Source organism: Castor canadensis, chromosome 11, assembly GCF_047511655.1.
Source record: "Castor canadensis chromosome 11, mCasCan1.hap1v2, whole genome shotgun sequence".
NCBI lineage: Eukaryota > Metazoa > Chordata > Mammalia > Rodentia > Castoridae > Castor > Castor canadensis.
In genome coordinates, this window is record NC_133396.1 from 5089633 (window position 1) to 5110887 (window position 21255).

Consider the following 21255-nt stretch of genomic DNA (forward strand, 5'->3'; position numbering starts at 1 on the left):
GTCTTCTGATCACAGACTCCACCAGCACCATTAACAGCAGAACTTTACTGCAAGGTCAAAGAAAGAGTGGTGGGCTCTGGTCAGGTTCACAGAAGACCAGGTCTTTGTTTAACGGGTAATTTACAGGTGGTAAGGGCAAATGGAGGGGGTCTCTGCGGAAGGGGCTAGGGTGATTGACAGGTTTGATTGACAAGGTCTGGTTACATAGCATGGGACGTTCCGTGCATGGCTTACACTGATTCCCAGGCCTTTAGTTGTATGTGTGAGATGTGACCAGTATTCACGAGGTCTTAAGTAGAGGGCTTCACCTGAGAGGTCAGATTGAGGACAGAGCCCCCTTTACTGGGCATGTGCCATTTTCCAGTCTGAACTGGCCAAGAGACTTCCTTGTCTTTTGGGGCATTTAGAACTGCAGAGGAATTTACAATTGAGGGGATGTCCAAGGGTGGTATTGGGTGGGAACAAGGAGGAATTCAGCAGGAAGTGACATTTTGCTGAGGAGGGCGAAGTCCCATGGGAGGTTTCTCCTTTCCCTGCTACTAGCCTGCCTCAACCTTATCTTAACCATAAGCTGGGTGTGGTGGTGACCACCAGTGGTCCCAGCTACTCAGGAGACATAACTAGGAAGATTTCAGTCCAGGCCCACCTGGGCAGAACTCAACACCCTATTAGAAATATAGCTAAAGGCAAAAAGGGCTGCGGGTGCCATTCAAGTGGTAGAGTCCCTGCCTAGCAAGCATGAGGCCTGAGTTCAAATTCCAGTACCACAAAAAAAAGGTCAGCCAAGTCCATGCTAGTTCTCCCTGCCGACACAGAGAGGCACAGCCCAGCCCCAAAGCCTGAGTGGGGTCTCAAGGGGCCTGTAGCCTGGGCATTCAAGGCCACTGGGTTATAACCCCTGGAAATTGTAGGGGGTGCGCTCTGGGCACTGCCAACACTCTGTCTGGGGAAAATGGCCACATAGCTGTAGGTGGAGCCTGGATTCTTCCTCCTCACCTTCCTGCCCCCACAGCGGGGGACCCCAGCCAGGACAGGACAGCTCCCTGCAGGGAGCTGGCTTCATGGCTCCATTCCCATTAGTAACACTGCCTCCAAAAGCAAATGCAGTCAGAGAAAGATGGAAAACCGCAGGGAGTCCAAGGAAGGGGAGGAGGGAGAGAAAAAGAATGTGGTCTCTGACTTTGGAGGGGATTATCACCGAAATGCAAAAGCATCCAGCTCAGGGTCTCCCCTACTTTCCCAGGGGAAGTCTGTGCCAGACAGATGGGGCCTTGGATTGGAGTGGCCGCAAGGAGGGGTGCCAGGATGCAGTTTTTTTGGAGGGTGGAAAGGTGGTGCACAGAGCTCCTGCACAGGGGGCTGGGGCAGAAAGGACCCCTGCTGCAGGCCAGGTGCCTGGCACACGGGTGTATTCAGTTCACAGGATGGGGGTCTCATAGGCTCTACTTTATAGCTGGGGAGGGGGTCCATTTTCAGCAGGAGGGGGAGTAGCTCAGTGGTAGGGTGCTGGCCCAGCATGCAGCAGGCCCGATCCAGCCCCAAAACTGCATAAAGAGAAAAAGAAATATGGTGGAAATACATTATAGACATAAATGTATGGCTGTAGCATCATGAAACCTACTAAAAACAGAGAAAAATGTCGGGGGAAAGGGACAGTGACAGTGGTTAAGAAGGTAATAGAGGGGGTGTAGCCCAATGAAACAAATCCCTTCGTACAATTTATGCTAATAAAAATAAAAAGAGGGAAGGAAAGAAAGAGAAAGAAGAGAGAGAGACAGAGAGCCAGGCACTGGTGGCTCACACCTATAATCCTAGCTACTCAGGAGGCAGAGATCAGGAGGATCGTGGTTCAAAACCAGCCAGAGCAAATAGTTCTTGCGACCCTATCTTGAAAAAAAAAAAAAACCCTCACAAAAAATGGCTGGTGGAGTGGCTCAAGGTGTAGGCCCTGAGTTCAAACCCCAATATCGAAAAAAAAAAATGCACACACACAAGGAAGGAAGGGAAATTTCCATTTCACCACCAAAAGGTGGCTTTGGGCTTTGGTGACAAGCCCTGTCCCTGTCCTCTGGGGACCCTCCCCGGACCGTGTCCACCTTCCCACCTGGGAGGAGGAGCAAGCAGGGTGGGGCAGAGCGGCTGGGGGACCCCAGGTGCAGCACCTCATGCATAAACCAGAGGACCTTTTCCTCTGCAGCTAATCAAAACCGCCAGCCCCACGAATGCAAATGAGGCCCCGCCAGCTCATTTCCCTTGCAAATGAGGCAGCGGCTCCTCTAATACCTCATCCGCACAGCAGTTGGCCGGGAGTCTGGCCGCCAGTCGGGCAGCCACTGGGCACATTTCAATTAGCTTGATGGGTCCCTGGGAAGCAGATGAGGCTGGCGGCAGGCACCTCACTTCCAAGCCCCGATTTCCTGGCCTTTTCTGAGGCCCAGAGGACAGAACTCCGCCCCCAACATAATTAGATTCTCCAGCCCCTGCACCAAAGCCCACCTGCTGGAGAGATCCATCCTGCAGAGCAGGCCACACCTGTCACTGTCAAAGTGACCGACCTTGGGATATGTGTGGGATCAGGGAGGCCCCCATAAGCCAGGAGATGAAGGACAACCCAGTCTCCCTATGTGTGACATGGGATAATAACAGCACCCTCCCCGAGGGCTGCCATAGGGAGTGACTGACATGATAAGGTATAAACTTTGCAACATTTTCTGGTACTTGTAAAGTGCCTGCTAAAACTCAGCTCTTCCTTTCCCCCAGTGACTTCAGGCCACCAGTGCTGGCTCAGGCTTCCTTAGCTGCCTGCCTGACTCCTGTCAGCAGCATCCAAGATGCTGTTGGTCCATCCAGAGCTCCCTCCCTGGTGCTGATCTGGGGTGTGAAGACCCCTTTCCCTGGGATCTGCCTGGTATCCAGGAGGAGACTCATAGGATTCCTCCTGAGAAGCAACTGCCAGGGTAGCTACTCTCTCTGTCTCTGAGCCCCCGAGCTGCCCCCACCCCACAGACTCCACCTTCTGGGCACAAAGCTCCCTGCTCTCTCCCCACCCCAGCTCTCTGGGATGAAGAGTCCATTTGATTCTTTTGGTGAGTTCAAACCCCACATTGACAAAGTAACTGATCCTGTTCTGTCCCTGCTGCCTCTGTCTCTCCCAAGGGAGTTTCCTGAGCCTCCCAGGAGGGAAGCCCTCCAATTCTGCCAAGAGTCATCCCCTGGGGCAGCCTTCCTTTTCCCACCTCTCAGCCCCTCCCCAGCTGACTATTCCCTCTGTCTTGTGTTGCCAGATCACCCTCTGTGGATGTCCATTCGGTGACCTCGAGCTCCCTGAGGGTAGGGCTGGGTCTCAACACCTCCCAGGCATCTGGTCTAATTCCTGGCACACACGGCAGGCACTCCCGTCTGTCACCCCCAAATGACTACATCAACCCGGGCCTTGGCTGGTGCAGGAGGGTCACTGCCCAGGGAAAGCTCCCAGAGTAGGGGGCCGGGGCTGGGCCATCAGGATCCTTCTCTGCCTACTCCACATGGCTGGTTAGAGTAGCTACTTGGAGATTTCCCTCCCATTTTCATTAACTTCTATTGAATAATTAAAACTAGGAAATTAATACTTTCATCCTAAACCTGAGTTGCAGTAAACATGGGAATTGTGGTCCCGCTGAGCATTCAACATTCAAACAAGGCCCCCTGGCGGGGGAGGGGCAGAGCCACATTCGGGCTTAGGAAATGTCTTCAAGGAATTGCTTTTTCACAGATGGGTGGATAGAAATAAGTACCTCAAAGGTCAAGTCAGCTATTTGGAAGGTTTTTTTGTTTGTTTGTTTGTTTGTTTTGTGGTACTGGGGCTTGATCTCAGGGCCTACACCTTGAGCCACTCCACCAGCCCTTTTTTGTGAAGGATTTTTCGAGATAGGGTCTCACACACTATTTGCCCAGGCTGGCTTTGAACTGTGATCCTCCTGATCTCTGCCTCCTGAGTAGCTAGGATTACAGGCATGAACCACGGTGGCTGGTTGGAAGTTTCCAAAATGAAGGGTTTGCTTTTCCTTTGTTTCCTACGCAGCTCTAGGCAACCTCACACCCACCTGTCCTCTGTCCTGCTTCCAGCCTTCTCCGAAAGCCATCAAAGTCACTGGAGCCCTGGACCCAGCTAACCAATGACGAGGGGAAGTAGAATGCTGTCTTTTGGGGGCAGTGTGAACACCCCCTTGTAGGCTGGACACCCATCCTCTGCACTTCTCCAGCTCATGGCAGGAATGGGGACCCCTGTCATCCTCGTGCAGCTTCATTTGCCTCATTCAGGCCCAGCTGACAAGTAGCAGTTAGGCGTGAGCGCTGAGCTATGGAGACTCTTGGTTTGAAGCCTGCGGGCTGGGCTTGTTCTCACGCCCTCGTGACCTATTTGCTTGCCTGTGTCAGTTAGACTTTTCTAGCCTGGGCTTTTGGTTGGCATCCTTGTAAAACACCTGGAAAGCATAGAAGGAATCCAGATATGACTGCCAGGGAAAAGGCCTGGTGTAAGCTGATAAGGACAAGGCCTGGGCAGTTCATCCTGGCCCTCGAATCTGTTCCAAAGGAAAAACAGATTCTTGTGATGTAATTCTTTCACAACTTTCACGTCAATCACTCCCTGGAGGGCGGATCCTACAGAGCCGCATGGCTGTGTCCAGGTTCGTCCTCTGCCTCCTGGAGCTGGGTCCTGTTCAGCCCATCCTTTCCCCTGGAGAAGGGGGAGGACCTCTTCTCTACCCAGAGCCCATGGTGACTCGGTGACTCGTAGCCTCCTGCAGGGGTTCCAAGGGGCCCGAAGTGATACAGCAGGAAGCAGGAGAGAGGGGAAGCTGAGGCAGCCCCCACTGCGCCTCCTAGGCCCATCTTGAGGATTCCAGGAGAAGTGACATATCACGTGCTTTCAAACTACTTTTGCTAAAAAGCACCGACTCCTCACTTAGACCCACGAGGGAACTAGAAGCAGGAGAACAGCCTGGCATCTCTGCCTCCATGTTGCATCTGTCTCCTTTGCTCTGAGTCTCCCTCCTGCACTCACCTGGGGTTCCAGGAAGGACAGGACTGATGATGACATCTGTATGACAAGGGACAGAAACTACCCCCCAAGGGAAAAGACAGAAATGCCTTCACAGGACACCTCCCCCTGACCAAATGAGGACAGTTACCTATAATGAGGCTGCAACCCAGACCAGGAGGAAGCATCCCCTGGGGACCAGAGTGCTCCCCTCACGTGGTGAGAACGTCCCCCGAACCCCCACAGAATCAGAACTAAGATAATGACCAAGCAGGCCACGCTTTGTCTGGTCTGGGACTGTTCAACTCATGACCAGCCCCTCCCACCACCCCACCCCACCTGCAGGGCTGCGATCAGAGCGAGGCTGGAGGAGCCCATGCCACACCGGGCAGCAGAGCCAGGCTTCCATGTCAAATCGGTTTCAAAGATGCCACTTCTCATCACGACTGAGTGCAGTGTGCCCTGAGGCCTTTTGTGGTAAATGACTCTCAAAGCACAGTTATTCATTAATTATTATTAATTATTTTCCTAAGCAGTGGAAAAGGGGAGGCAGGTCCTGTTCAGCCTACAGCTGTCATGTCGCTGTGAAACCCTCAGACAGACTCAGGTGATGCCATGTGGCTTTGACCAGGTTGGCCTGGGCCCAGCTGGGAGTAGGGGGCAGAGCAGGGACTTCCAGACCTGGGGAGGACACCTTCTTTCTGCAGGGTCTTGCACACACTAAGCATGAGTTCTACCAGTAAGCCACACCCCAGCCCCATTTTCATTTTAATGGTTATATAATAGTCCATTGTCTGGGCATGGCAGTACCTTCATTTTACCAATTCTTATGACTGGACATTTAGGCTGTGTCCTTTTCTTTTCCTTTTTTTTGTGTAGAGGCAGAACTGAGATTTGAACTCAGGGCCTTATGCTTGCTAGGCAGGTGCTCTACCACTTCAACCATTCTGCCAGCCCTTTTTCATGTTGAGTATTTTCAAGTTAGGGTCTCTCGTTCTAGTTGCCCAGGCTGGCTTCAAACCTTGATCCTCCTGATCTCTGCCTCCCGTGTAGCTAAGATTACAGGTGTGAGCACTGGCGCCTGGCCCTTTCTTTCCTTCATTATTATTATTATTTGGAGACAGAGATCATGATGGCCTGAAACTCACGACCTCCTGCCTCTGCCTCCAGAGAGCTGGGATTACAGATGTGTACCTCCATGCTTGGCCCCCAACTTTCATTACTCTGAAAAACTGTAATAAGAAGCCTTTCCCATGCATATTTGCTTGCTTCTCCATTCTCTAAAGGTGGGGTTACCTGATGGAAGGGCCTGGTTCACATTGCTTAACTCACCTTAGGAAAGGTAGTGGGAAATTACACCCCAGGGGTGGATATTTACTTATTCATTTATTTGGCAGTACTGGGGTTTGAACTCAAGGCCTTGTGCTTGCTAGGTAGGTGCTCTCCCACTTGAACTACATCCCCAGCCATTTTTAGCTTTATTTTTTCAGATAGGGCATTGCTTTTGTCAACAGCAGGCCTCAGACCATGACCCTCCTACCTCTACCTCACTCATAGCTGGAATTACAGGCGTGAGCCACCATGCCCAGCTGTAAGGGGTGGATCTTTGAAGGGACCGTGCTCAACTTTGTACACAGTATCTAGAACAGAGCAAAATGCAAACGAGGAATAAAAAGATCTGAGTTGTAGCAGTTTCCGTGGTGTAAATGTGCCCACTGGGGCCAGTTTGGAGAAAACTAACAATTTAACAACTGGATTGCAAACTTCCTGAAAATTTAAAAACCATTTCTGTGAGCCCCTGGGAACTGGCCCCCAGCACCTCAGTGTGTGTAATGGGGTTTCATAGTTCCTGGAAAGGTGTTGTGATGGGTAACTTTATGTCATCTTGGCATAAAGATATTTGGCCAGACACTATTTTAGGTGTGTCTGTAATGTGTTTCTGAATCAGACTGACATTTGACTCTGTAGGCTATGTAAAGCAGACCATGGACCACTGTTCCTAATGAGGGTGGGTCTTATCTAATCAGTTGAAAGCCTGACTAGAACAAAAGGGTGAACTCTCCTGTAGTAGAGGGGACTTCCTTCTGCCTGGCTGCCTGGAGCTGAGACATGGGTCTTTCCCAGCCTGAAGCTATGCCACCAACACTCTCGGTTCTAGAGCCTTTAGGCTTAGCATTAAAAGTCAGTATCTCTCTCTCTTTTTTTCCTCTCTCTCTCTCCCCCTCTCCCTCTCTCTCCTTCCTTGTACTTGCCAGGCAGGTGCTCTACCACTTAAGCCACATCTCAGCTTACAAATCTCTTTATATACCTACGAATACATCCTACTGATGCTGTGTCCCTAGAGAACCCTAAAACAGAGTTGGTTATTCCAGAACAACGGCCCCCAGACAGTATCCTAACCCCTGGGACTTGTGCCGATGCTATGTCACATGGAATGACAGTCAACTTAATGTGTCCACTTGGCTGGGCCGTGGTGCCCACATATGCCGTCAAACATTGGTCCGGATGTTCTGGTGAGGGTGTCTGGGCGAGATTAACCCTCACACAGGTGACCTTGAGCAAGCAGACAACCCTTCACAAGGTCAAAGAAAATTTGCCAGCAGGTGGCCTCTAGGCTTTGAAGGGCAGCACTGGCTTTTCTGGGGTTTCCAGACATGAACTTGCCAGACTCTGTGGTTGCATGAGCCAATTCCTCAAAACAAACCTTTCTCTGTACAAACGCACATCCTGTAAATACAGAGGTCTATATATACATATGTAGCTATAGAACTATATATGCACACATGTTGCTCTGGAGAAGCCTGATTAACAGGCACGGGAAGGGGGGGCGGATAAGGTTGCAGATGGAATGAGTTTGCTGATCAAACTGGTTTTTTTGGTGGGACTGGGATTGGAATTCAGGGCTTTACAATTGCAAAGCAGGTGCTCTTCTGATTTAGCCACACCTCCAGTCCATTTTGCTCTGGTTATTTCGTAGATGGGGTCTCATAAACCATATGACCAGGCTGGCCTTGAACCATGATCCACCTGATCTCAGCCTACCAAGTAGCCACCTGCACCAGGCTTAATCAACTGATCTGGAAATAAGGAGGTTATTCTGGATAATCCACATGGGTCCAGTGTAACCACATGGTCCTGCAGAGGCTTTGAGGACAGAGGACCAGGAGTCATGGAACGTGGTGGCCTCTAGAAGGTGAAAAAGGCCAGGAAGCGGACTTTCCCAAGGGGCTCCCAAGGGATCCCAGTTCTGCCAACAGCCCAGAGAGAACCATTTTGGATTTCTGAACCCCAGAGCTGTATGAAAATAAATTTGGGTTGATTTAGGCCACGAAGTTGTGGTCATTGTTAGGGAGTCCTCCTTTAACTAGGCAATGGGACACAGTAAGTGACAAGCCTCAAAAACAGTTTAACCCAGGTCTGTCCAATTTCATGGCCATTTCTTTGTCCCGTCCCAGTAGAGAAACTGCTTTTTAAATGCATGGCCCGGGGAGGCTGGTGATGGAGTCCTATTTCAGATGAGGTAACTGGAGAGCTTTTCTTTATGAAACTCCAGAAAGTGAGAGACACTGCCACAAACAACAGCGTCTGGCTGACTGCAGCCCTGGGCTCGCAGGCAGGAGGGAGCCCCAGGGGCCCAAAGAAAGTGGGAGGCAAGAACCAGATGGCAAGCCTGTGGGGCCCTGCCAGGCCTTGTGACTTGGAGGATCATTTTCTGACCCCTCCAGGGAGACAGGAAGTGTGGCTTTGGGGACGGAGGTGCAGGGCCTGTATAAAGCCAGGTCCGCCAGGACTGAGGTCACACTGAAAGGACCTGGAGTGTGGCAGGGCTAGCTCTGTGGGAGTGGCAAGACCCGGGCAGCTATTGGCCAAGTGGTGTGCTCATCAGGGTTCCCAGAGAGACAGAACCAACAGGAGAGAGAGATGTAGACAGTCAGATGAATTTGGGAATGGGCTGGTGTGCTTAAGGGGCTCACACGTCCTTAACTTTACAGGCCATCTACAAACTTTAGTGTGACTCAGCCTCTGACTGATGACCTCAGAATCAGGGATGCTGACGTGTGCCTCTCAGTCATGGGGACCAATGGGGCGAGTCCTGGAGTCCAAAGGCTGGAAAGCCTAGAGTTCTGATGTCCAAGGGCAAGAGAGGAGGCGCCCCAGCTCGTTGGATGGTGCCCACACACACCAGGATGGGTTTTCCCGACCCACCCTCCTGTCTCCTCTGCACAGCCTGCCCAGATGTACCAGCAGCCCTGCTCTGCTAGTGTCCTGGGCAGTCCCGAAGCCTGTCCAGCTATCATTCATCCTCGGATATGCTTCCAGAATTGTCGAAAGCCACACAGCATCAGATCCAGGAAGCCAGCGAGTCCCTGGCAGCCCCAGGTCCTGGTCACCAGTACGCAGGTCATGGTCACTAGGTAGGAGACTCTGCACTCACCAGCCCCCACATCACAAAGCACCTGTGCTGGAGAATGTTGAGTGAATGCATGATGGGGGAGAGAGAACAGATGGGACAGTGAGGATACCTGAAACCAGCTGAGGCGTCCACTCTTTACCTACTGTCCCCAATTTTCTGATGACTCCAGGGAGAGGTAGGGGCAGGAAGGGAAGCAAGGGGTCCAGAGCAGAGGGTAAGCATCTGGGGGCACCCAGCACAAACCAATCCCAGCACTCAGAGCCAAGTGCCCTGGCCCACTTTGCCCTGGGTCACCCCTCAGTACCATGTGCAAGGAAGACCCCCCCCCATATCACACAGGTCTTGGAGGAAGAGGTGGTTGGAGGCCACCTGGCAGCCAGGGCCATCTGTGGCAGCCAGAGTCACATGGGAGAATAGGTGCCTTTGCTTCACACCGAGTGTCCGGGCACCTGCTGCACCGAGTGCGTCCAGAGTCACGGGGCTCCTGAGTCCAGGTTCAAATAGATGCTGAAGCAGGCCTGGACTATTTGGCCGACTCAGAGGGGGGCCATGTGAGGGTCCTGAGGATTCGGGCGTTTGTGGGGGGTGGGGGGACTGGAGGGACCCATAGCCTGGAACTCTGGGGCTTTGGGGGCTTTTATTGACTCAGCAGCTTGCTTTTCTGAGAAAAGACAAACGGGACCTGGCCAGTGGACCCGGGGAAACTGGTTTCCTTGTTTTTTCTGTCTTCCCGTCATTGTCCTTGGTGTTGTTACTGTCCCTGTACTGTGTGCAATTAAGTATTTTCTAGCTTGTAATAATAACAATGGTAATATTGAGAATGGAAGAGTGAGCTGAGATGGAAAGCAAGAAGTTAAAGAAAAGGGGAAAACAAATATACAGACTAGAGGGAGAAAGCAGAACAAGGTATCAGACAAGAGAGTTTCAAAGGTATAAACAGGGAGTGTTAGTGTACTAATCGACAGTAAGCTGAACAGACAATAGAGAGACAGAGAGAGGATTGAAAATCAAAGATAAAAAAAATAAAAAATAAGTATATGAAAGTAATATCTATAAAAATGAATTAAAATAAAATGGAAAATAGAAAATTAAAAAAAAAAAACAAAAAACCAAAAACTTCCAAGTTTATATGCAATGCAGTTTCAGTCTTAATAATTTGGATGTCCGTCTCAATCTCCAGTCCTGGAGTTGGTGCCTCAGATGTTGTTCTGTAGTTGTCTCATCAAAGGGGATGCATAAAGTAGAACAAAACTACACTCACACACACACAGAAGAAAAAAAAAAAAAAAAACCCCACCAAGTGTCCCCAGTTCAAATGCAATACAGTTTCAGTAAGTTTTTCGGCTTGCAGGTGTAATTCGGTTGTTCTCTCATCAAAGGTAGGGAGAAAAAGAAAAAAAAGCGTCTGGAGGCAGTTCTGAGAGTGGTATCTGCAACTGTGGCTTGCCTGCCTGCTGCTCTCAGCCTGTAGCTGGCGGCGTTATTTATGCAGATCTCTGGGGTGAGCTTAGCACTCACCTGGTCCCACAGGCTTTGTTTGTTCAGAGTTCTCCTGTGCGGGGGCCTCTGCCACAGGCTTTCCCCTTTCCAAGCACTGGGAAAGGTGACACCGCCCCGCGTTGTCAGGCCTGGTCCGCGTCTTCCCAAGCCGTATGGGTGCCGGCCACTGGCGGCCCGGGGGCCTCCTCGGTTCTCCGTTTAACGTGAAGTGGAGATTCTCTGCGCCGGCTGGAGATGTGGAGTGGTCAAAGTTATGCCTTTTCTCAGTGATTATGCCTGCAAAGTGTGTCTCCAGCGTCTCTCCAAGATTTCACTATAGGGGGCTCGCTTTCTGCTTCCTCCCTCTAGCTGCCATCTTGGTAGTGTCCCTGGCCAGTGGACCCGGATGCTCAGCTCTGCCTCCTGGGCTGGTCATCCCCATTGTCTTTGAAGGCAGCGGAAACTTCACCCCTCTGCATTACCGTCCTGTCCCTTCTTGAGAAGTCACCACCACGTGCATGAAAACAACAGCTAGGGTTCTCTCTGGGGCTTGACATAGGAAGTCAAGATGTCAGCGGGCTACTCCCTCCCAAGGTCAAGATCAAGGACTGAGGTCAGGGCCTTTCCTGCCCCTCCCAGGCTGCTGGCTGACCCGGGATTTCGTGGTTTGCAGCTGCAACACTCCAAACTGTGTTGCCGCAGGATTTTTTCTGTGTGACTGCACTGGTGTCTCCTTTCTTCTCAGGACACCGGCCATTGGATTTAGGGTCATTCTAATCCAGTGGGAGTTCATCACAAATTCATGTTCTCTGCAAAGACCTGATTCCCACACAAGGTCACACTCACAGGCACAGGAGTCAGGGCTCCCATATAGTGTGGGGGACACAGCTCAACCCACAATATCTCATCTCTTCCCTATAGGTGGGGAGGTGAAATCGCGTCACAGGGGTGATGAGGCCACCCAGGCCTGTTCAGGGGTGGCCAGGGGCTAAAAAGGGACTGACCAGCTTTGATTTAGGCAGAAAGGGATAGGGGCCCACAGTTTCCCCAGGCACCAGCATCTGGTCCTGTGTCTGAGCAGCAAGTTCTTTGCAATGTTCAACTTCTTGCTCTTCTGCCACTGGTGAAGCCTGCAGCTTCACCCCCACCTGCCATTAACAGTGTCAGACAGGAGCCACAGGAACCTGCTAAACAGAGAACCCTAAGAACTCAACCATAAAACAAGCAGCCAGGCTGAGCACGGTGGCTCCTGTCTGTAATCCTACCCCCGTCAGGAGCCAGAGACTGGGAGGATCGTGGTTTGCAGCCAGTAAGGGTGAAATCCCAACTCAAGCAATGACTGAGCACAGTGGCTCACACCTGTCGTCCCAGCTACTCGGGGAAGCACAAATCCGAGGACCATGATCCAGGCTGGCCCCAGCCATAAAGTGAGACCCCATCTCAAAATTAACCAACACCAAAAGGGCTGGTAGAGTGTGGCTCAAGGGGTAGACCACCTGCCTAGCAAGCTCAAGGCCCAGAGTTCAACTTCAAATACTGCAAAAAACAAAACAAACAAAAAAAAAACCCAAACAAACGAAAAACCAAGCAGCCCAACTGCAAATGGAGAACAGACCTGTCCACCTCACTAAAGGTGATACGCAGATAGCAAATACAGGTGAGAAGTGATGCTCTCTGTCAGACATGGCATGTGAGGTCGTTATATCCATCCACAGGAAAGGGCAAAATCCGAGCACAGACCACACTGAGAGCTCACAGGGATGTGGCAGCAACAGAGATTCTCCTTCAATGCCAGTGGTGGTGGAAGCGGGGGCAGGGGACAGGATGGGATACAAAATGGTTCCACCACTTTGGACGACGACTCAGCAGCTTTGCACAAAACAAAACCCATGCTGACCATGGACTCCAACAACCGTGCTTCTGTGTACTCGAAAGTCTGCACACAGATGTTTCCAGCAGCTTTGGTCACCGTTGTCAAAACTTGGAAGCAACCGTGACACCCTTGAATAGGCAACTGGATAAACAAACTGTGTGACCCCTCCCCCAAACAATGGAATATTACTCAGCCCTAAAGAGGACTGAGCACTGAAGCTGCAAAAAGACAGGAGGAACCTCAAATGTGTGTTACTGAGTGAAAGAAGCCAGACTGGAAGGGTTTCCTGTGATGGTTCCAAATCTACAACATTCTAGGAAAGGCGGAACGGTAAAGAGACACAGGGAGGAGAGGAGGAGAAGGGTGAACACATGTCATTGAGCAGTTGTCTAACTCTTGGGGTTAGAATGCATAACCCTAAGAGTGAGCCCTAATGTAAACTAGACTTTGGGCCGTAACGATCGGTTGACTGTGGGTTCATAGACGGTAAGGAATGTGGTGGGGACTGTTGATGGGGGCACAGGGGTGTGTGAGAAATCTCTGTACCTTCCACTCAGTTTTACTGTGAACCTAAAATGTTCCAAAGAACAAAGCCTATTTTTAAAAACAGGTGCAGTTCCTAGAAGAAGGCGCTGGCCAGTTTCCAAGCCTCAGCCACTCCTGCTGGGTGTGACCTGCTTGGACCAATTCAGCTTTTCTCAGCTGCCATCTGGCAGCAGCCCAGCCCGGGGAGGAGGAGAGACAGACAGGAAGGGACCAAGGCCTGGCCTCCCTCCACCTGGGTCAGGCCCCCTGGGTCTTTGGGCCTCCTTACAGAGGGGCAGCTGGCTCTGGGGCCCATGGTTTAGATTGCTACAAGCAGATACGATTGTATGAATTCTCTCACCTGGCACTACTTGTACCAGAACGGAAACTTTACAATGCTAATAGTCCTGAGGCCTGGGAACTTCAAAGCAATTAAAAGCAGGTGGTGTCGTTATTTGCACTCTCCTCTTGGAAGTATCCTCTGGTGCCCACTTGATGTAGGCTGGGGGATTCCCTGGCCCCGCAGCGCAGCGCCGCTGCCCCTGGTAGCTTGTCAAAGACTCACGTTCCCCAGCTCCCATCCCAGACCCGCTAAATCAGATCCACTGGGCTTAGTAGGCTTAGACAGGAGACTCTGAGGCAGGCCCCAATTTGAGTACCTTGGCTCTGCAGGCATTTTGGACGGAACCATTTGGTGTAGTCGGGGCTGCTCAGTGCATAGTCAGACACTGACCAGCATCCCTGGTTGCCAGGGGCACACCGTCCCCCAACTTGTGACCAAAAACATGTCTGGACAGTACCAACCATTCTCTAGGGACCAAAAATGTAACCCCCCCCTCCTTGGTTAAGAACCCCTGGCTGGGAGGAAGCCCCCAATACAGGACCACGCAAAGCCACCAGCACGTGTTGTGCGTTGAGCCCCAAGTGGCTGTCACTCTCTTCTGTCATTTGCTTCTCAAGCAACTGAGAAATGGTCCCCATTTTATATCTTACAAGCTGTGTAACCTTGGGCAAGTCACTTCAGTAGTCTGTGCCTCTGCTTTCTCAACACTGGTGATAGGCTATTACCCACCTGATACGGCGTCTGAGCACATTCCCGTGTGTCAAATTCTCTACCCAGTGATCTAAGTGCAGTCAGCACTCAGCATGCATTAGCCAGGCTCTGGTCATTTGGCTTTGGCTCTGACCACAGTGGGTTTGTGCTCGCTGATGTCACATACAGCCCACTGGGTGCCAGCAGAGGATAGCTCCAGGGGAACAGGACAGGGCTTGTCAAGCAGAGAGTGCAATGACTAGGAAGAACCTGCACTCACAGTGCCAGGGCAGCCAGGAGGGACTCAGGAGTCTAGGCCTCCCCCCCACCCCCTCAGGGGCTTCCTCTGCACAGTCAGAAGCAGCAACACCCAGCTTGCTGAGCAAGCCCTGGGGCAGGGTGGGGGGGGAAGGGGGGGGTCCCAGGAAATGAAAAACAACATGGTTCCTCTTCTGCATCTCACATCCAATAAAATATTTATTATTTCAAGAAATAAATCTTTAAAAAAAGAGAGAGAAAAGAGTGTCTCTATTGCTTTCCCCCAAATAGGCCAAGTCCTTGGGAACTGTGAGTTTCTGTGGCTACAGGGCCCAGCCAGACTTTCCACCCCATAGCGGCCGGCCCAGACCTCTCCTTCAACTCTCAGGGCCCAGGGGCTGTCTCCCTGGAGAGGGAGACAGGTGCCTTGCAGGCCCAGCCTCTCCCAGGCAGGACGTGGGATCACAAAACAGGCAGGTGGCAGTGTTTCTGGAGGCTTGATTGGAATCAGATAGGCTCTGGGTGGGGAGCACCCTAGGGCTGGGGCGGGCATGCCACAGAGATGGGTGCTTGGGTCTAGATGAGGCTTGAGGCTGGGCTGAAGGAAGCTGGATGGAGCGGATGCAGCATGGATGGGACGGGAACTATTTGTCCTGGGAAACCAGAAACGGGGCTAGGTGTGCCATGGGCAAAATCTCCATCCCAAGCGCAGCCTGCAAATATGCTGAAGCGGGGGGTGGGGAAGCGTGGGGGGGGAAGGACTCGGTGCCTGCAGAGGTGTCTGGGCTCCAGAGCCCATTTTCAAAGGCTGGGGTGGAAACCTGCCACTGGAGCGGGTGGCGAGGCTCTGGGACAAGCCCACGTTTGGAATCACAGGTCATGCCAGGATGGGTTTTGGGAGAAGCCCAGATGAAGAGCTGGAACGAGCAGGAGAGGGAGAAAAGCCAGCCAGCCAGCCAAGATCTGCACGGTTTCTGCACCCCAAGTGGGGTCCCCCAGCACAGAGGAGAGGCGTATTTGAGAAACCAGGGGTGGTGAGGAAATTGGGAAGGTGGGGCTAAGAGGAGGTGTGGGCAGGGTCCCTCAGCCTCGCCTCCCTCAGTTCTGGGTCCTCTGTCCAGAACTCCCCCCAATATCCCTAGATGGATGCACTGGTCCTGTGCACATGGCTGCCCTCACCCACACCCCAGGTCCTCCTCAGAGCAAGTACGGCCAAGGCCTGCTCTCCACCCCCTGGCCCTTTCAGTGCACCAGGGGGCAGCATGTCCCTGCTCTGCATCTCTCAGATCAGGAGGCCCATCCTGGGCCCAATGGCCAGGGCCCTTGCTCCATCCAGACCAGATCTGGCCTTGCACAAAGCAACGGGCTTCCGACCTCCTGCCCCTGGGCCAATGGCCTCTGACTAACCCATCTGTTCCATCATGAGTCCCAGATGAGAACGAGGAGGCACCTAGGGTGGGTGCCAGAGGCTGGGCATTGCCTCAACCTATGCTGGGCTCTCCTCTGCCCACTACCTGGCCAAGGAAGGAAGCTCCAGCCCCAGGAGTCTTGGCTGGAGCTTGGAAGGTGCTGGTGCTTTTCCTGCCAGCCATGGGCGGGCACAGACAGAGTGGCCTTGGGGCCTCACAGGCAGCCCCGGCACAAGGCCACCTGGCCCTTGCGGAAGTCACGGCAGGGACAGAGCCTCTGGTACTTGGTGTTGGCACCTGCACAGCTGAAGAGCAGGGGCTCCTTCTGAAGGTAGCACTCCTGGCCAGGTTGGGCGAGGGCTGGGTACAAGTGGTGCATCTCCCACTCAGTGCTGTCACAGGGCACCTTCAGCCTGCATGGGTGCCACCAGAATGGTCATTAAGGGGCATGTAGGGGAGCACCGGCTGCCCATAGCCTGGCACTGCCCACCCCTTCCTGGCCTGCCCCACCCTGGATGGGGAGCTCAAAGAAGAGGGGACCTGTCTGGAGGGACTGGGGTCCTGGTGAGCCAGCGGGAGAGACACCTATGACAGCATTTGCAGTCTAGGCAAGGAACTTAACACATGGACTGGGCAGGAGGAGCAGGGGCAGAGGCGGGGTGGGAGGGATGTCCCTGGTGGTTTGGACTGTGTCAGGAGGATAGCAGTGTGACATGGATACCTATTTGGAAGACCAGGGGCCTTCCTGACTGACTGGTTGGGTGGAGGCTGGGAGGCACCTGGACGGGGTTGGGCTGGGGACCCGGCAGAGGGCTGGCACTCACTTGAGGAAGGCGTCCTGGCTGTTGAGGAAGGGGAAGAAGGAGGGCTCACAGATCAGCCCATGGTCCAAGCAGGCGTCCGTGCAGGCCCTCCCAGGGGCAGCCAGCCAGGCCCGAAGGGAATTGGTGGGGGGCCAGGCCCCTGGGACGGAGCTGGCATTCTGGGCCCACTCCAGGTGGGTGGCATTGGGAGCCAGGATGAAGGGGCTCTGCTTTGGATGGGTCCCTGGGGGGGCAGGGCTGGGGGCTGCACAGAAGTCCTGCCAGGAGGAGAGAGGTGTCAGGGAGGGAGAACCTGGCCTCAACGCTCCAGTAAGAGCCACTATTGGACACTTTACTGAATGTCAGGCAACTTCCTGCATTATTTCATTTATTCCTTGCCGTGGCCCATGGAGTGGGCTCTAGTTGGCTTCCAGATTATGTACGGAAGAGGAATGGAGGCTCAGAGGTCAAGTACCAGCCCATGGATCGTGGCTGGATAGCAGAGGCCTGATTTGAACTCACACCTGTCTGGGAGAAGTCTACCCTGCACTGCCTCACAGCCTGGGTCAGGCTCAGGGCTTCTACAGCGAGATCCACAAGCCCTGCCCACCATGGGGACAGGGTCCTAGGCTGGCCCACCAGAATCTTCCTGCAGGGCTCGGTCTCAGGGGCCACAGGTCCCAGCAAATACTTTTACTGTGAGCTTGGTGAAGGACATCCTCATAGGTGGCTAACATGGGAGCCCTGGGTTCTGGCCCTGCACCCCTCACTCTATGACTCCAAGGAGCTCTCCCTTCTGGGGCCTCCATATTCTCATTGTAAAGTGACAGGGCAGAACCAGACCCTCCCAGCCCTAGTAACTGTGAGGTCACAGCCAAGGTGCAAAGGGAACTCACCTGCAGCTCTGTAATCTCCAATGGCCAGAAGCAGCTTTCCCCAGGGATTCAAGGCCCTGCACCCCATAGGTCACTTCCAGGCTTTACCCCAGACCTGAAGCCTGACACAGCTGGCTCTCCAGGGCCACCTGGGCCCTGTGGCAGCTCAGACCCTGGAGAGTACTGGGCAGGGACAGGACTGGGATAGACCAGACAGGTCCCCTCATGTTCCCAGGCCCAGAGAACAATTGTCATATTCCAAGCGCTCTGACAGCCACAGGAAAGAAAGCAGTTTTGCACCTGCCACTTGTTCCTTGGGATTGGGGTGACATAACAACTGCCCTTTCCCCCCAGTTTCTCAGTGCAGAAACCTTATGCAATCTCACTAGCTTATCCTTATGGGGCAGGGGCCGAGGGAAGGGGGCCCCTGCTCAGTCTCCAAACATTTTTATTTTGGGACTGTCTGTCTATGTAGGCCAGGCTGGCCTGGGACTGGAGATCCTCCTGCCTTAACCTCTGAGTGCTGGGATTATGGTAGTGTGCCACCAAGCCGGGCTTGTTACCAAACTTCTAAACAACTTTTTAAAAGTTAAAAGTGCACATCTTTGTGTTTCTGGATCTGTGGGGTGGATCGGGAGCTCTGAAGGTGGGTCTGGTTCTGAGCCCTACCCCTGTCCACACCTGCCTGGTCCCAACCTGGCCATGGGGTGCAGAGCCAAATGGTTTGCGGGGTGCAGAGCCAAATGGTTTGCAGGGTGCAGCAGCCTGTGAAGACCCTGACACTGTCCAGGCCCCGACTCTGGTTTGATGAGGTTTTGGGGTGGGAGCCCCAAATCCCTGGGGCAAAAAAACAGAGGTCCACCTACCTGGTGCTGGATGTAAGCATGGATTCGCTCCAGCATCCCCTCACAGGTATACTCGTAGGGCAGGTAGGGGTCTACCTGTGAGAGAGACAGGCAGATATATTGGGTGGGAGGGACCTGGATTCTGGGGACCCTGCCACACTCAGCATTGGGGTGGAGTCCTGATCGGCTCTCAGCCCAAGGAGCCAGCCACCTCATCCACCTGGCCCTCCACTCAGCTGAGTACCTGTTCCTGGCTACACCTTCCAGTGGTGCTCAGGGACCCAGGCTCAGGACCAGGAAGTCCTGCCCTCAGACCCCACCTGTCTCCCACCCTCACCACCCCAGCCTCCCAGCTCCCCGTGCCAGCTGCATAGAGCTTCTCACTTCCCTGTGAAGCCCAGTACACTGTCCCTTCCTGGGCTGAGATGCCCTCTTCAGCATCACCAACAGTTCAGATCCAACCTCCTGGGACAGGGTCACGTTCCTGGGTGGGTGCCAGCACCTCAGCATCCTCCCGTGGCACAGATTGGTCCCTGTGCCATCCCTTCCCATTCACTCCTCGTGTCTCTTGTGAGCTTGTGGGCCTCGTGAGGGTGGGGACCATGGCTTGTGCACCATGGAGTCCCTGGTGCCTGGCACGCAGTAGGCTCTCAGGAAAGGATCATGGAATGACAACACCCCTAGAATCCTTCTCAAGACACTGGGGAGCTTACAAGATGCCTCTTGTAACTCGTGCTGCCCAGGCCAGGCATGTGGGCACATAGAGAGCACCCCCAAAAAGAGGCTACATGCCAGATATCTGAATGTCTCATAGTTACAAAGCAGCCTCCACTGGAGGCAGATGAATTAAGTTACTGCACACAAGAAGCCAAGAAAATAGAGAGGTGACAGGAGTTAAGTGGGTACCCCCCCCACACTTCCTTAACTGGCCAGCTCCTTCCTGCTACATCAGCCACTGTGAAGGTGACTGCTGGACCAGAAGGTCAGTCAGGCAGCAGAAGCAGCAGTGTTAGGGCACGGGGCTGACCGAGTCTGGACTTAGCAGAAGAGTGCTGGAGACTTGGTCTCCCATGTCCACACACTGTTAGCCCCACACCCAGCCTGGCTCCCAGCAATGCCATTTCCTGCTGGCGACTCAGAAATTGTTGATCTTCAGCCTCAGTGGTAAAATTGAACAGCTCTGACCAAGCCTGCTACCCCTCCTTCTTCTCACCAGGATGGGTGATGGCAGGGTGTCTAGTGGGGCTGTGCTGGAGACCCCACTTCCTAGGGCTATGTTCTCTGGCCAGGGAACATCCCCGACACTTGAAGGTCCCAGGGAGATAGTAGCCGCTGCTCCCTTTGACACTGGTCCTGGCCACCTTCTGACTCTTGGGACAAGATGCTGCAGCCTTCCCTCGTCCCAGGACTGGCTTACAGGCACTGTGAGTAGGCACTCTTCATCCAGGGGCAGTTCCAGAGTGCCAGGGAACCCCCAGGGCCTGCATCTGCCACCTTGCACATCAGTCCATCAACACAGCCATCTGACTGAGCCCTACTCTCTGCATAGCCTTATCCCAACCTGATCTCATTCCCAAGCCAACGGCCCAGGAAGACCCTGCTACCAACTGCTGCCTCAGCTGGCACCCTGACACTCAGGCAGAGGCCAGAGAGCTGCTGAATACTGCCCCCAGACATGACTGGGAACCCCATAGGGGCAAGGCTTCAAACCCAGGTTATAGATGACAAGCCCCAGGGAAGGGATTTTCCTCTTCAAACACCTCAGCAGCAAGTTGTCCCCTCCTCACTCAAAGCCCTTGTCACAAGGTCCCTATGTGAGAGACCCTCCCAGCCAACCACCCTGCCTGCCATGACTCTCCTGCCAAGGTAGCAGCTGCAGAAAATTACCCCCGCTAGGTCTAATTGTAGGTGTGTGCAGCCGTCAGTCACAACAGTGACAGGTGCTGGTCCTGCAGGAGTTGCTGGCCCGTCATGCTGATAGCGGAAGGGACATGTGGAGGTGGTATTCCCTTCTGTCCTCTCACCTTAAATGGCCTCCATCTGGACAGAGAGATGCCACAGGCAAGTACAGGAAAGGCACCTACCCCTGACTTCCCTCTGCTGGGCAGCTCAGACCTCCTCTGCTCACCTCTGCCCTGCTCCAGGCCTCTGCCACTCCCTCCTGTCTGAAAGGCCAAGTGACATGCAGAACAACCACTCCCTGATGGTACCTCTCCTTTGCTCTTTCAGACAGGCCAGCTGTTCCTAAATCAATTTTCTAAAATAGGACTGTCAGAATCACTCAGGGTGTGGCCAGGCATGGTGCGCATGCCTGTAATCCCAGCTACTTGGGAGACGGAGGCAGGAGAATCTCAAGTTTGAGGCCAGTCCCAGCAAAGTTAACAAGACCCTATCTCAAAACAAAATATAAACAAAAGGGTGGGAGGTGTGGCTCAAGTGATAGAGCACTTTAACTTGCAGGAGGTCCTGGGTTCAAGCTCCAGCACTGAAAAAAAAAATCACTCAGGGGGCTTATCTGAAAGGCAGATTCCGAGATTCCAAGGTCACACCTGGTCCCACAAATGAGGAGGCCTGGGGGATGGGCAGGGATACACCGTTAAGTCCCTCCCAGGTGATTCTAGGCATTTGGGTGATTGAGTATCTGGTGCCCAGGTGGCACTGTCAGAACAGGGCTGGGAAGGGGGGCTGGTTCAGACCCCTGCAAGTGTCATAGGTGTTGTC

The 21255-nt window shown here is 53.3% G+C and overlaps 1 protein-coding gene across 1 annotated transcript in view; it reads right to left on the bottom strand.

Moving 5' to 3' along the window:
* Positions 1-14803: 14803 nt before the first annotated feature.
* Positions 14804-21255, bottom strand: part of Mgat5b (alpha-1,6-mannosylglycoprotein 6-beta-N-acetylglucosaminyltransferase B) — a 67778-nt gene continuing 61326 nt past the window's right edge. The window contains exons 16-18 of the mRNA XM_020162495.2: positions 18556-18630; positions 16836-17092; positions 14804-16424 (exon numbers count right to left, since the gene is read on the bottom strand). Coding sequence (XP_020018084.1) covers positions 16226-16424; positions 16836-17092; positions 18556-18630 — 531 coding nt within the window. The 3' untranslated portion in view covers positions 14804-16225. The remainder of the gene's footprint in view (positions 16425-16835; positions 17093-18555; positions 18631-21255) is intronic.